We start from the raw sequence: 16,233 nt of genomic DNA, 5'->3' as shown, positions 1-16,233 counted from the left end.
ATTTTTTATATGTTTGTACAATGCCTAGCACAATGATGTTCAACCTGGCTGTTGCCTTTAGGTGCTACTGCAATATAAATGTGAAATAATAATATATGCTGCTTTAAGCTCTGCTGGGTTACTCAAGCTTGGTTCCCCCTTCCATAGGGTTCATATTCATTCATGGACAGGGAGGGGTTAAAGTCTAAGCACGGTAGGTACGTGCCTAGGGCTGTGGCTCCCATAGTCATGTGATTACATCTGAATCAAAATTTTCATTTTAAAATATGTATTTCTAACCCTCATGATTGAAGAAAAGCTTCAAAATTGAACCCAGGCATAACGGGTGCAGTGATACCTGTCTGAGGCTGCAGACATTCTCTGGTAGAGGGAGGAGCAGCAGCCATTGGAATGAGAGAGGAAGCTGTCTGGTCTCACATGTACCGCCAGAGCATACCAAGCCCACGCTACTCTGAGGGAATCTGGGCTTTTTGGGGGTGTTGTATGTCTTGCTGGGCTTTTCAGGATTGCCCCAGCCCCCATTGATAAGATTTAGTGGGCCCCCCTGATTTCTACTCCTCCCTGCTGGGAAAAAAAGTGGTGATACTCTTCCAAGCACCTCCCACTTGTGGCATCAAAGTAAAATGTCACTCTCAGTAGATTGTGCATATCTTTGTACTATAATCGTCCCTTTCTTTTTTTATTTATTTATACATGTTCTGGTCACCAGTGAAATAGTTAATAATGTTGGCATTTAAATTATTGTGATTGGACATCTAAGTTACGGATAAGCAGGACATTTTATTCTTTTGATAGCTGTTTCAGGCTGTCTACAAACTCATAACATTGGTTATGCTTGGTTCACAGTTTGAAGGTTTTTTTTCACAATCATAAAGGCTAGAGATTGACATTCTTAATTTTTGATGAAATTGGGAGTGTGGAGGACAAGAAGTCAACCCAAAAGAGGTACTGGATTGCCAACACAGTCCAATTCAAATTATTTATTTTCAAGCATGTTAACAGTTAATATTGCTTTTGAAGTGAGCTGTTTTTATATTCATATCATCCCTTCTTATTCTGTACTTTTTGTCTTTGAATGCAATAAAAATATTTTTCAAATAGTCACAGCAGTGGCAAAAACAAGCCTGTTTTGCTTAATCAGGTTTCAGAGTTTTTCTTTACAGATAACAAAAAATATCTAAAATATGTATGATTCTAAACCATTGTCTACCAATGGTGATTAAAGGAGATGTTTTGGCTGTCCTAGCTGATGCTTAAACCATTTTAAAGGTAAACTGGGAGAAGAACAGAGTGTTCATTTTCTGCATATTTGTCAGTGTATTTGGTGCAGTATAATACTGGACAGATACAAAAATGTGACATTCTTATTTTCAGGAGTTGGTGATGACACAAGAGCCTGGGGACCACCTTTTGTTGGAACAGAAAGCATTTATTTTCTCAGTGTAAATCGAAATAAAAAGGTAAACAGAAGCTCCTCTATTGTGCATTGTGGTTTGGGTTTTTCTGTGACAAGGAACTCAGAACAAACTTTATAAAATTTTTCTTTTATGTTCTTTAGATAATATTTGCAGTAGTACTAGACACTGGATTATATTGAACAGAAGCAATTTTTTTTGACAAATTAGATAACTGTAACAATTAGGGAGAAACCAGTAACTAACAAAGCAAGAATTCTAATTGTCTGTTTTTTCTTAAGCATGCTTTACGGGGTACAAACCCCAAATACTGTAGTTTACAATTGTGTAATCCTTACTATATGTAAATGTGGTAAGATTAAAATTAGCATTAAATTGGAACTGGATAGTTCTTTTAAAGAACCAGAATGAGTATTTTGAACAATTAAGGATGTATAACTTGTTACATTTGGAAGAAGATAACAGGGTGAGTGACACAGGGACTTTCACATAACGAACAATATTGTATTTTTTGTTACCAGAGTATAGCTGTCAATATGAAAAATCCAAAAGGAGCAAAGATAATCAGAGAGGTATGTTCTGGTACAATGTAAATAATGCATTTTACATTGTTTTCAGCATAATAGCAAAGAATAAACATTAATATAATGGCTGATTAACTATATTACCCTGTTTTTAATGATTAATGTGTATCACCTGTATAGTTGTGTTAAACAGCAATACACTGATTTTCTTTTATACACTTAAAGATTTATCTTAATGACTCAATATACAGTGCAACTCAGTTACAATGAGTTTGGATAGTGTGAAATCCTCTTTAAAGAGGATTTCACACTAAGTCCCAAATTGTTTCAGTGCATTGCAATGAGAAATTGCACTTTCATTTATAGTGCTTAGAGTAAAGCTTTTATGTGGAAAAATGGACTTCATGTTTAAGAGTATTTCACTGTATTAGGAATGGTGAACCATCTGTTCATCTATATTTTCAATATTGTATAGCAAATGTTTGCATATGTCTACTTTGCTCACTGCCCAATGAAGTCTGTGGGAGCAGGCTTGGGCCCCAGTATTTGAAGTGTTTTTCATGTGTTTACTGTTGATCAGATCCTATGAATAGCAAAGCTGCCTCAATGTCTGTTCACTTGCCAGATCAGGCTTCATATTTCTGTTCTGTCTCTCTTTCAGTTTTGCATTTTAGAACTTAAAATGTGGTTTTATTCTCAGAAGTAACTATGTAAAAATGGCACGTCGTATTCAATAGAGCTATTCCTTATTTATGTCTCACCTGTTTAATTTAGTGACAGACAAGATTTGCTACTTGTTACTCCTGTTAACCCTGCAGAACCAACACAGCAAAGAGGAATTTTTTGCTGGCAATGATATATAAAATGATGTATTCCAATTTGAGTTTGTTTTTTTCACTTATGCAGATTATGGAAATCATTTGGAGACCTTAAACCAAGAATCCTATAATGTCATTTTCATAGACAGACCTCAGAATAGAACTGAAAGGCAATATTGATTGTTACTTAACTTCATAGGTTTTCCTATGGATGGTTTGGAAAAATTATACAAATAAAATAATTGTGCTTAATATAAAATTGATGTATTTTAGCAGCTTCCCTCCCGTCATCTGCCACCCCACAATATCCGCACCTAACACCTCAGCAGAAACACATGGGCAGCTTGGCACTGAGCCAAAATTTACTGTGCATCCAGAAGATGGCCTGTTAGTGGTATAGCTTAGTGGGAGAGCTCAACTAGCACCCATAGTAGGTACAGCCACCTGCCAAGAAATACACAGATTCCAGGAAACAGGGTAAACTCTTCAAGTAAGGAGTGGCAGTGCAAGGATCCATCAAGTCCCATAACAGAGAAGGAGGTTGGAGACCCCCATCCTACCACTTCTCAACTTCTTCCTCTGTCCAGCACATTCTCCTGATTCTCTCCAGGGCTGCCCTTGATGACTATGACAATGGTGTTTCTTTCTGTTCTGTTTATCAAGATTAGCTTGGGGCTAGGTAACTGAACATGCTAACTAACCCCAACCTAACCACAATGATTTCCCTCATGTAGACACAGGTTATGGCAGGAGTCGCAGGACCTCACCTTAACCACCTTTCCTAATATAGGCAAACCCCAAGTGACTCTGTTGCCCAGAGAGCATTTAGGGTAAAATATGGGTCATTTCTGAGGTCTCCTCCCCTAGTGATTTTACTGAAAGGCCAAAAGCTAAAAAGGAAAAAGATAAGTAGGGCTAATTTCTGTCCCTCTTCCCCCAAGCTAATTGATTATTCCTCAGGCAAGGGTTACAAAATATCTAGAAAATATAAGGAGTGTTAGAAAAACTGAAAAACCAAAAGTCATATGCTCAGGAAACATGTGGCTTCATCCTTTTTAGTGTCCTACTTGTCTGTAGATTCCTCATCCCTTGGAGGAGGGAGCCTCTTCATTCTGAGTCAGACAAATTTAAGTAGGCTCCCCAAACCAGGTTTTTCCCTCAGGAGTATTTCAACTGCATTGTTTAGTCATCCTGACTCTCTTGGCCTGGGAACAGTAGTTTGAGGAAGCCAAACAAGCCCCTGCAGGCAAATAGTTTCCCACCAGCAGCAAAAAATAGTTAGATTTTTCCCTCAGTGCTGCTGTAGATGAAGTAAATAGGTCTGAATGGAAACAGTCTTCCAACAGCAGATGCCTTAATAGGCAAATCCTGATACTGTAGAAGATCTAAAAGGAGAACCAACCAATAGTTTAGATGCCTGAAATTGACACGAGAGTGACTGTGGAAATGAAGGAGACCATCATTCCAGCGGAGGCTGATTTCTCCCCCACAAAAAAATAAAACTGAAAATCGAAGCCTAACAGAGAAGAAATTACAAAGCAAATTTAGGATTTGTGCAATCATTCACCTCAGATTTAAAGAGCAAGCATTCAGGCCTTACTGACTCTGATTTCCCATAGCCCCCATCCTTTATGGAAGATGCAGTCATAAATGTAACTTTTTTCTCTTCGATCAATGACAACCAAAGCAGTGGTGTTGTAGTAACAGTAGAGATGGACTAAGGAGGTGTGTTTTGGTTCTGGACTAGATTTAGGCAAAGTTTCTGGTCTGGGGCTAACAGGTTGGTGGTTTTGGATTATATGGTGCTAAAATCTTCCAGATTTATCTTTGTGAGATTATAGTTGGACCTAAATTGGAACCAGAAGATGGGACCTTCCCAGTGCTGGATTTGACCAAATGGGTGTGCATGAATGGATACTCTTTTCTTTAGTGGCAGATTTATAACTGGTGGTTATCTTAGTGGTCAATACATCTGGCGCACACTCCATGCTGAATCCTGAGCCTTATCTAGTATTATATGTTCCATACAGAAAAAAGTTGTGTTAAATACCATAAGGAAATTCATGAATAAGAGAAGTTCATGTCTTGGGAAATAATCTATCCTTAACTTACGTCCTGATCCCAAGCACCAGAAAGAAGTGGTTGTGTACTCTAGCTAGAGGTTATGTGGATATTAAAATTTTATATACAGAGTACTGAACACTTCAGAAAATCAATTGTCTTATTTCCTAAACTTCCATCTTGGATACGGGAAAGAAGGCATGCAAATAAATGTTCACTACATGTATTGATAGCTGTGTTAAAGAGCAAAGCCAAAAGACTAGTAGCCTCAAAGAACCTTCAGGCGCATTCCACAGATGCAGCCAAAACAACTTGGGTAGAAGAGGCTTGCAAGTCAGCAGGAGAAATCTGTAAATCAGCAGTCTGGTCCATTTTTCATCCTTTTACAAAGCAATAGAAGATGGGTTTCCAGACATCTGCTCTCACATAATTAGTCACAAGGTTATTTCACCCTTTGGTACCCCAGTAACTCATGCTGCTCTTCCTTAGTCTACTTAGCTCATATCACTGTTTGCCCTTTCTAATATTTTCGGTCACTGCTGGCTGCTTCCTAAGAATGTGATGGATAAGTGGATATGCAGCTCAGTAGAGAGAAATCTAATCTTATCTGTCATTTCCTCTCTTCTAAAAGTAGTCCACTTATCTGACATCCTATCACCCTTTTGTGTTGATATGTCTGAGTATATTTTTTACAGCCCTACTTACCAATTCATCAAAACTGTCTGAGGATAAGTCTGTAGGATATATTTCTGCTGTGCATTTACTATAAATAATTTTGTAGTGGTTCTTACATAAAATTGATATTAGTTACCATAGTTTTGGGGAAACTCTGTGGGAAATTAATGGGCAGGCCCTTTTCTCTTCTGCTGTCCTTGACTGACAGCTCTAGCTGCCTCTGTCTCTGAAGTCAGCAGATCCATCCCACACATTCATGCTTGTGTCAGAGAAGAGAAATTGATAGGTGCGATGGGATACAACTTATCTTTATGGAATTCTTTTAAAAGGTCTCCCCAAAAGGATAAATTGGCAATATTAATACTACTTTCTAAAAATTTTCTTCTTTTAATAAAATAGTATCTGTTTTTAGTATTGGTGTTTTCCAAATAATGAGTGCAATTATGAGAGAGAGAGAGAAACAGAAATGATCTATATTTTTTGTACTTATACCACCACTTTTTACTAAGATATAAAGTTGAACAGAATAGTGTACTAGCTGTATTAAGTACAATTCCAGTGCATGCGCCTTTTTGTTCCCATTCGTTATTGGAGACCAAAATAAGAAAGCTAGACTTTGTATTCAGAGATCTAAAGTGGGGAATGAACAGTGGAATTTGATTGCTATTAAGTCACAGCCTTATGTCGGGGTTAGGGTGATCTGATTGCACCAGCAAGGCATCAGGGTGGGACCAAGCCTCGTAGAGCTCCCGAGTAGTACAGTTAGTGCAGCACCTTTGGGTGATCGGCCTTAGTCTAGCCTAGGTGCGAGCAGCCACATTGCAAAGCCAAACCTGAGTTACTGCGTCCTCACTGATGGTGCATTCCCCTGTGTGTGTCACTAGACTTCTGGGGGCATTTTCCATGGTTCTTTGTGCTGCAGTAAACTGAGTTGCTCTGATTTTTTTCCTGGTGAGTTGTGGGATAACTTGTCTCTCCTTCTGGGTACTTTGGGGTGAGAGGGGGAGGAAATTGTGGGAAAGCATTGGAGGACTATCAGCAATTGAAAGGGTTAGCCTATGTCCTCACTACAAAGTGGGCGAGTTACCAGCCTGAGTGAAAGTGGTACCTGAGCTCTAGCCTGTATCCCCAGCTGGGCCAGCCACCTGTGTCTGAAGTACAACCAAACTCTGGTGAGATGTTTTTGTTTGTGGACAAGAGGGGGTTGGGGAAACAACATAGTAAGAGCCTGCATTAATTCTACAGTGAAGACACCCTTAAAGAGTATTCAAAGTGTGCTCCCCATCTTACCTGACTGGTTCTGCTAGCCTGTGCAGAGAGGTTGGAGGGCTATGGTCCTACCTTCTCCCGTCTTCCAGGCTAGCGCTGACAGTGGCACTAGCTCTGTGGAACCCTTGTTCTCCCTGAGAGACCGGACTCCTCCCATGCCAGTACATTGCTGAGAAATGAAATGCACACTATTTCGTGGAAGCTACAAAAAGTGTAGCTTCCACGAAATAGTGTGCATTTCATTTCTCAGCAATGGAATGGTGAATTAAACAACAATCAGTCCTCCCCCATTAAAATTCAACAATGTTTATTAAAAATCTAGAGACGATTCCACAAAAGGCTTTAAATAATTTTAAACCAGTCACGTTGTAGTCCTGGATTTTCTTGATACTGTCCCTTGACATTAAAATGCCTTATGTCGAATTTATAGAATATCTGTGGATGTTATTAGTGTCTCCTCCATGCAGCCAATCCAGTCATTCATCAGTTGCGTGCCTTGTTGTCTGAATGAGAATCAGTTTCTGTCTGCCCGGTTAAATGTTTGCTGGCTTAGCTTTTTCTTTGGCCTTAGATACAGTAAAACAGCCTACATGCTAGAACAATAATGGTTGTGATTGCTGATTATGATGGCACTAGTTTATGGAAACTGTTCCAATGTACTGTACATAGTAATCAGCCAGATACATGATAGCTCCAGAAAGTAGAACTCTGGTCAACTTGAAATAATCTAAAACAGTTCACTTTTGCACAAAGCCTGTGCTTAATTAATGTATGTGTCAGTGGATTGTTTCTCAAATTCCTTTAAATGACCACCACCATCTTCTCAGGTATAAGCCTATTTCTCCAGAGGTTCATAATTAACTTTGTTCGCATGACCTAACCACTTATAAATATGTCCAGATATAACTTCCCATTTGTGGGGATGAATGAAGGTATGATTTAGGCTCTGATTCAAAGTCCATTAAAATCATTAGGAGTCTTTCAATTGATTTCAGTAGGCTTTGGATCAGACTATTTATATAACTCTACAATAACTAAATAGATATTTCCTATATTGTGCAACAGAGGGTTGGTTTACATAAAAACTTACACTGAAATAAAAGGCGTGAATTCAGACTGATTTAGAGCTAGTCTATATAGACAATTGTAGTGGTTTAAATATAAAGGGGTGTGTGGGTGTGTTTTAATTCTGATTCAACTGGTGCAACTTAGTGTGGATGCTGATCTATTCATTTAAACTTGGTTTATATTGTGTAATTTAAGTTGGTAAATTTACATGCAGAAGCTAAATCTGTATAGATGTATTTAACTAATTTTAAACCTATATCCACACATGAAAGTTACACCAATTTAACTAAATTGATTTAAGATAAATTAATGTGTAGGCAAGTTGACAATAATCAATTTTAGGATACTGGTTTAGTTAAATTGATGCAAAGGTTCTTTATGTGGAAATATATAAAGTATAAAGGAAATGTTGATAACCAAGGATTAGCCTTTGAGTATTTACTCATATTAAATCCTTTCCCCTCATTGAACAGGTGAAAATAATAAGAGATATCTCTGTATCTTTAACCTTTAAGTTGCCTTTCTTGGCAAAAGCCCTTGGGGTCAACTATAAAAGCATATGGAGAATATATCCAGATCAAAAGCTTTAGTTGCAGAGCGTAAGAAATATACACTTGAGAAAAGGGTGGTAGTCTTTTGTTTGCTATGTTGAGACACAGTCCATTGACATGGAGTTTTCTGGGTTTAGAAAGCAGCTGCATCCTATCACATTGTTTATAAGCATTGTCATTTCTGCTATGATACAGAAAGTCAGGCTCCAGGACTGGATATTCTATTCCTGAAGCTGCCTTTAGGATTTTCATGTAACATAATCAGATAGTTATATGTAAAAAAAATAGCACCAGGCCCATGAAATATATTAAAAGATACTATATGTGAAATTGATAGTTTGGAAATTAAAAACACTGTTGCCAAAAGCATCTGTTTCTGCCACAGAAAAAACAGCAATGGATGAAGGGTGCTTCCTCTTCTCCCTACTCGTTCCCAAAATTAGGAAAGACAAATATAATGTCAGTGTTTGTCCTGTTAAATGTAGACAGCCCTTGGACAATTGCCATGATGACAACATATAGCAACATATATGGTACATTCAAGATTTTAATAGTGAATCCATTCTAGGCAGGCAACACTTCTAGTATGTAACTGACCAGAGTAGAGAAGCCATTTGTTCAGAATAACAAGTTTATTTAAGCCAGTCACAATTACCTTGTGACTTCTGTACTGTAGGAAAGCCAGGAACTATCTTGTTTACTGAAATTTTAAATTAAGTTATGTGGGGAACTTGTTGAACTTTCAGAAGTTGATTAAGAAGTCTGACTCATCTTTGTCTTTTCTTTCAGCTTGCAGCTGTGTCTGATGTTTTTGTGGAAAATTATGTCCCTGGGAAACTGGCTGAAATGGGCCTGGGGTACGAAGACATTAACAAGATTGCTCCTCACATTGTGTACTGTTCAATAACAGGTATTTTAACTTTGCAGACTTGTGCAAAGGCTCATAATTTCATTTATTCTTTCCAAAATTCTGCAGCAGAAGGCATGCCATTTTATACAAACTTTCCTAGTTCGTTTATGCTCATTCAGATTAATGGAGTGATATTTCTGGAGACTGACATTTTCTATGTATCTAGAAAGCAGGTGTAGGGAAAATAGTAGTTGGCAACCATGCAAATTGCTTTACGATAACTTGCTCGATATAGGCACGCTTATAGTGGATCAGACCTGTGGTCCATCAAGTCCGGTATCCTGTCTCTGGCAGTGGCAGTACCAGAGGGAGGGTGCAAGACACCCCACAATAGTCAGACTATTATTCCACATCTATCCCACATAAAGCTCTCATTTGTATATCTAATAGTTAGGAATTGGTTTAAATCCTGAACCATGAGGTTTTATATTCTTCACAGCCTTCTGTTGTGAGTTTGGGGTTGAGATGAGAGGCACTTACTACTGCTATTTGACCTTGGACTTTAGTTTGGCAAGTTATAGTCTTTATCCTGATTTTGTAGTATTAATTGGAGTTTGTAAAGGGAATTGTCTTAGGATATAATTCTTAATGTATTAATTTTTTAAAATGCAGAAATACCACCCTAGGCCCTGATCCTGCAAACATTTATGTGTATGCTTACCTTTATTTATGTGAATAGTTCAATGTTCCACAATGTGTAAGTGTTTGCAGGATCAGGGCCTGAGGTGTAATTTAAAAAATTTACAATATTAAAAGGTGTTACATTAAAAAAACAGGCCTAATATGGTAAGGTCAACATTTGATAGCTAAAGGTTCTTTAGATCTGCTATGTATACTCTGATGTTTAGAGTTATGGTAGAAATGAGATTTCTGCTTTAAATTCCTATTTTAAATAAATTATAACTTAAACAAATATACTGTCCAGAATGTACTTTTAACAACTTGGCTCAATCCAGAAGGAAAACAAATCACGAAAACACATTTAGCCATTTTTGAATTTTCTGACTGTACAAATTAGTTGTTCATCTCTGAAGAATTTTTTTCACATATATCCACTTATATAATTAGAAACAAATACCTCTTTTTAAACTTCATACTTACCATGCATAAATAAATGTGGTTTTGAAATAACAAAGACAGAGATGTTTGGAAATAGTGTATGGTGTATATTCAATAAATTATTTTATTGTAGAAAGTGCATCTACATCAGGGGGGCCAACCTGAGCCTGAGAAGGAGCCAGAATTTAACAATGTACATTGCCAAAGAGCCACAGTAATACGTCAGCAGCCCCCCATCAGCTCACCCAGAGCCTCCCACCCACTGGCAGCCCCTCCAATCAGCGCCTCCCCCTCCCTTCCCTGCACGTCCCAATCAGCTGTTTTGCAGCATCCAGGAGGCTCTGGGAGGGGGGGGAGGAGTGAGGGCATGGCAGGCTCAGGAGAGGGGGCGGGAAGGGGTGGAGTGGGGGCAGGGCCTGTGGCAGAGCCAGGGTTGAGCAGTGAGCACCCCCCGGCACATTGGAAAGTTGGTGCCTGTAGCTCCAGCCCCGGAGTCAGTGCCTATACAAGGAGCTGCATATTAACTTCTGAAGAGCCGCATGTGGCTCCGGAGCCACAGGTTGGCCACTCCTGATCTACATGAATTTACAGAGGGGGGCTGAGGTGACCTTTTGACATATTATACTGCATTTTCATCAATGGCCTGAATTTTAGGAGCGCTGAGCATCCATGTCTCCCATTGAAGTCTATGCAAAGTGAATATATATATCCCAGTTCTGGTTTTTCATAATATGTTCTGATGTCCAAAATGTCTCTTTTGAGACACCTGAACTGTCCCACTTTTTTGTTTCATCACTCAAAACGCTTGGATTTTTTATAACTACAAAATGTTTTTTCAAGAATTATGGCTATCCTGAGTAGAATTTGCATTGTGTTTACTGAGACAGACAAGTGAAATGAGCATCAGGGGAGAAGAGCAGGTTTTGGAGTGAAGATAAAAGTCAATTGATAGTCTCTACAATCAATGCTGTTCTTTTGCTCAAAGTAAATGTTAATAACACTTGTTCACTGTTTAATTATAAACTAGTTCAGACCGTAAGTTACTGGGGGGAAAAAAAAAATCCTGCAGTCCAAGAAATATCCAGAAGCTGGCAGTGTTGATACCAGCATACATTTTTAAAAAGAAGTGTACTTTAGCTTTGTGTGACTACTTCAGGACCCTAAATAGTGTTGCCACAATAGTACCTCAGTTTTGGATTTTGCAAGTATGCTCACCCCAAGACTATGGGCTCATTGGAAAATTTCAGTTGAAATATTTCAACAGGAAATTGGGTTTCTGATGAAACAATTTTTTCACAGAAAGTTTCTGCTTCCTTTGGAAAGTTTTTGTCGAAAAATGGAATGTCCCAAAACCCCAAATATTTTGGCGGAAATAAAAGTTTTTGGTACTTATATTTCTGTTGAAATTTTTTCCCTGTTAAATTTAGACAAAAATTAAAATTTACCTTTTCATCAAAATTTTCCGTTGAAGAAAATAACAAGTTTTTTTAACCAGCTGTACTATGGAATTCTCAGTCCCTCCGAAAATGAGATTCATAGTTTCCAGAGGTGACATTTGGGGCGGGGGCAGGCGGGAGGAGGAAGCAGGGTCACATTTCCCCCCTCCCCCGATTTGCTGCTTGGCTTGGACTGAGCATGCTTGTTAACACTCCTGAAGCCGACTGCCTTCACAGTTCCCCCACTATCGGCAGGCACAGGTCACCTCTGATAGTTTGTAAATAGTCTGCATATTTTACTTAGATCGACACTATTTTCCTGCCACAGTAACTGTCTTAATCTTTTCTACTTATCTCCTGTGCAGTGGATTAAAACATTTTGAAGCCACTAGTAAAACAAACTCAGTGATGTACAAGATATATAAAGGTTGAATAAATTGTGGGGTCTAAGTGCTGTATCTTGCAACTGAAGGAGGCAGTCCATTCTTCTAATCTGAATAGTTCTGATGTCCTTTGATATTTTTAAAGGCCAAGCAAGTTTGGGCTGGCTAGTGCATGAATGACTGACCACGTCACAATACGTAGTGCTCTAGCTATTTTGCTTTCCCTGTTTGTTGCATTCTGACCACAACTTTTGTCTTCTTGTTTGATCACTTCTTGATTTGTTGGCAGCTTTTTTCTTTTTGTAATCAGTTGAACCCTGTACTCTTTTTAGATTTCACTCTTCCGAAGGTGGGGCTAATGTTATTTCATGGTTTCTGTCTGAAAGTTTTGATTTCAGGCCTCACAATAAGACAACCACCAACTGAGAAGATACTACTGAAGTTCAAGAAGTATTGGAATCAAAAGTTCCTGCTTCAGTGTTTTGCTAGTATGGGTTTCTCCAAGATGATGATGATAATTAATAATCTGTTTGTTATTCAGTTGGAATGAAATCCTGATCTCACCGAAATCAATAGCAAAGTTCCTAGTCAGTGGGGCCAGGATTTCACCCTTGATTCCTTTTCTGTATTTTGTTCACAACAGACTTACAATTTTAGATTTTCAAAATGTTTGGGTTTTTTTTGGAGGGGGAGCGGGGGTGGAATTATTGTGATACACCAAGATGTTTATTTGCATATTTTACAGATTTCAAATCAGGATATCCCAATATGTTTTCTTTGTCTCATGCCTTCTCCCTTTAGAAATGAGCGTAAACTTGTGCTCTTAGGACTGCTTAGTAAATTGTACATTCCTTTTACTGTTCTATGTTGATTGACAGCTGAGATAGGGGAAGGATCCTTGATAGTTTGGAAATGGCTGGGGAGTGAAAGGGAGCAGGCCACATGAGATCAACTAGAGCTGGATTCATGTAAATTTGTTTAAAGTGGGAAAACTAACATATGGAAAAGCTTGGGCGTATGTTCACTTTAAAGGCAACTCTTTTTGTTTCCTACCTTAAAGCTGGTGATGTCTATTGATCAGTTTAATGTCTTAGAGCAGGGTTTCTCAAACTTAATTGCACCGTGACCCCCTTCTTACAACAAAAATTATAACATGACCCTGGGAAGGGGGACTGAAGCCTGAGCCCCACCCCCAGGCTGGGGAGCCCACGCCCAAGCCCTGCCATCCTGGGGGCACCAAAGCTTGAGGGCTTCAGCCCTGGGTGGTAGGGCTCGGATTTTTGGCTTCAGCCCCAAGCGCCAGCAAGTCTAACACCAGCCCTGGCAACCCCATTAAAATGGCGTCGCAACTCACTCTGGGGTCCTGACCCACAGTTTGAGAACCGCTGTCTTAGAGAAACCACCAGTCTGGCTTGTAACTGAACTGCTGTAGAATATGCACCTCAGAGTGAAAACTATTATGAAAAAAATTTCTCAGTATATTGCTGTATTACACTTAAGTAGAAATCAAAAACTAAGGAAAAGTTATTCTGCTGTAACAGGTTTCTCTCTTCTTATAAACATGTGACAAAGGTCTTATCTAGACTAGGAAAAATGCACTTCTATTTAGGACTTTCAAAGTTGTTTAGGGATCCCTTTTCGATAGGGTTTTGTCCATAGTGAACAGACCTTCTTGTATCTTTTTGTTTACATGCTCTCATGTCTTTGGTTTAGTCGCCTGCACCCCTGATAGGTGCAAGTGTGTTGAATGAGACCCATGTTCCAAGATGTTTCTGATATTTTGTCTTTAAGTGAGGAAAATGTGTATTTCCATGCCTGTAGCATGATGTGTTGTTTGACTTAGCTTTTTAGTTTCAAACTTGGATTGTTTTGCCATCCTCCAAGGAGGACTATAATCATGCCAAGCTTGATCATTTTTGGAGTAATGAAGGTCTAAACAACATTGGTCTGCACATCTGCAAGAGGACATTTTCTATGAGTTTTCTTAAGGATCCTAGGATGCTGGTGGTGCTTTGAGCAACTTTAGCTGAAAGTGTCCTTAACTGGGTAAGGCCATGTGAGGTAATCATTTTGCCAATGCTTTTTCTCTTAAAAAAAAAAAATATGGAGATTTAGTGCAAGGACTTAATGTTAAATCCACATTAAAATTTAGAAATTGTAAGAACATAAGAACAACATTGGTCTGCATATCTGCAAGAGGTCATGCTCTGTCCCTTGTCACGCCCTCGGACATACTAAACTGTAAAGGGTGGATCCTTCAACTTGTTGAACATGGAGCCCAGTTGCAGTCAACAGGGCTCTGCATTGGGCACAGGAGTCCACCTGTATGCTGGAAGTTGCAGAATTGAGGCCTTAGGATCTTGTATATTGCTGACAAAGTTCTGTTAGATCCCTGAGAGCTCAGAACTGTTTCAAGTGGAGAGAGAGATAACATGTTAATCTCCTAGATTTGTGTGTTTATTAAAATGCTGGAGATTTGGAAAGAGCCTGGGTTGAGGAAGATCAAAAGATAAGGTATTCTTCAAATGAATGGAGTCTTGGTGGTCCAAAATATAGAAAGGCAGCCTGTCCCTTTAATCCACCAAACTTGGATAATGTTTGAGACAAATTCAGTGAAAACAGTGTTTGTGTAAATGGGAGAGATGCTGGGATTTCACCTATTATGTAACATCCAGACCAGAGATCTAAATAGGAGATTATTCCCCATTTGCTTTCTGGTTTGTGACTCTGACATGAAGGATAATTGATGTATGATATACCATGAGTTATGTTACAGCCCCAGATGCCCTGTGTGAACTTGGGTAAGTTGGTGCCTCAGTTCCCCCTCTGTATGATGGAGATAACAGCACTGCCGAGGATAAATACATTTCCCTTCCAGGGAAGGTGCTGGTGCTCAGCCAGCTGGTCCTGTCCAGGCTCTGAGACTAGTTCCTCACCCTGAGCCTGCCCACAGGAAACCTGGCCAGCCTCCAGAAAAATATCCTGGAGTTTTTCTGGCCAGGACATCACTGGATTGATGCTGGTGTCCTGAGCCTCCCCTTATGGGCGGGCGGACAGGGGCTGGTCTACATCTGCAGCTAGGTCCATGCCTTTCACTTCCAGGTTCTGCAGAGACTCCTTTACAGTGCAGGTAGCCCGGCACATGTCTTCCTCCGCCAACTCTGAGAGCTCCAACATGACCAGCAGTTCTGTTATCTCCACCCAAGAGGTCTCACCTGCTGGTTTTTTATCAGGATCTCATCAGGATCTGGAATCTAGTGGCTGCTGAGGGGGGACCTCTGCATGGAACCCCTACTACACAGCTTCCATCTTCGCATGCAGGTGGTGGAGTCCTCCTTGGCGTATTGGAGGTTGTACCTGGCTGGTACCACCAGACTTGGAGACCTCCTGGACTATGATCAGAAGGACTAGGGTGGAGCACACATGGGGCTGTCCACCATGCGTATGCTCCAGGAGGTGAGGGCAGCCTTGCCTCCTGCTCCCCTCGCTTACCTTCTCCTGGAGTAATGGATGGCCATCTTGGCCAGTGCCAGCAAAAGGTTGATGGTGAGGTACTGCAATTTTGTGGGGCCAAGGATGGAATGTGCTAGAATCAGAAGCTGCAGGGAAAAGTACACAACTCTTGTGGGAGGGTGATCCCTGCCCACCCCTCACCCACGGCCTTCCAGAACTTGTCATCTGGCCCCCGCCCCGCAAGCCCCCCTCACCCTGCTATCCTCTGACCTGCCACCTGAGTCAGCTGAATGACGACATGCCGGTCTGCTCCTGAGCTGCACCCAGAAAACACGTGTACATATTTGTGTTTCATACCATCCACTTCCTTGCGGTTGTGTCCTGCCCCGACACTGTGGTGGGACCTGTGCCCACCAATGGAGGGCAATGAACCACGGTGGGCCAATCTGTACTCTGCTCTGATTCCATGGCCTGCCAGGGTTATTAGTTGGTGGTTCCTCCTTGGTGCCATGAGCACGGTTGTGTTCCTGGTACTGTTCACAAAGTCCTCCAGCTCCTGTCCCTTTTGTGGCAACCTCCAGTCATCTTGCCCAGCCATTCCCAGTTCCCTC

At 40.1% G+C, this 16,233-nt stretch overlaps 1 protein-coding gene across 1 annotated transcript in view; it reads left to right on the top strand.

Annotated features, from left to right (window-relative positions):
• SUGCT (succinyl-CoA:glutarate-CoA transferase) overlaps positions 1-16,233 on the top strand; it is a 503,164-nt gene that overhangs the window by 10,552 nt on the left and 476,379 nt on the right. The window contains exons 4-6 of the mRNA XM_065399115.1: positions 1,375-1,460; positions 1,937-1,987; positions 9,171-9,291. Coding sequence (XP_065255187.1) covers positions 1,375-1,460; positions 1,937-1,987; positions 9,171-9,291 — 258 coding nt within the window. The remainder of the gene's footprint in view (positions 1-1,374; positions 1,461-1,936; positions 1,988-9,170; positions 9,292-16,233) is intronic.

Source organism: Emys orbicularis, chromosome 2, assembly GCF_028017835.1.
Source record: "Emys orbicularis isolate rEmyOrb1 chromosome 2, rEmyOrb1.hap1, whole genome shotgun sequence".
Lineage (NCBI taxonomy): Eukaryota > Metazoa > Chordata > Testudines > Emydidae > Emys > Emys orbicularis.
Note: the sequence above shows the minus strand (reverse complement) of the source record. Positions and strands in the feature narration are given on the sequence as shown.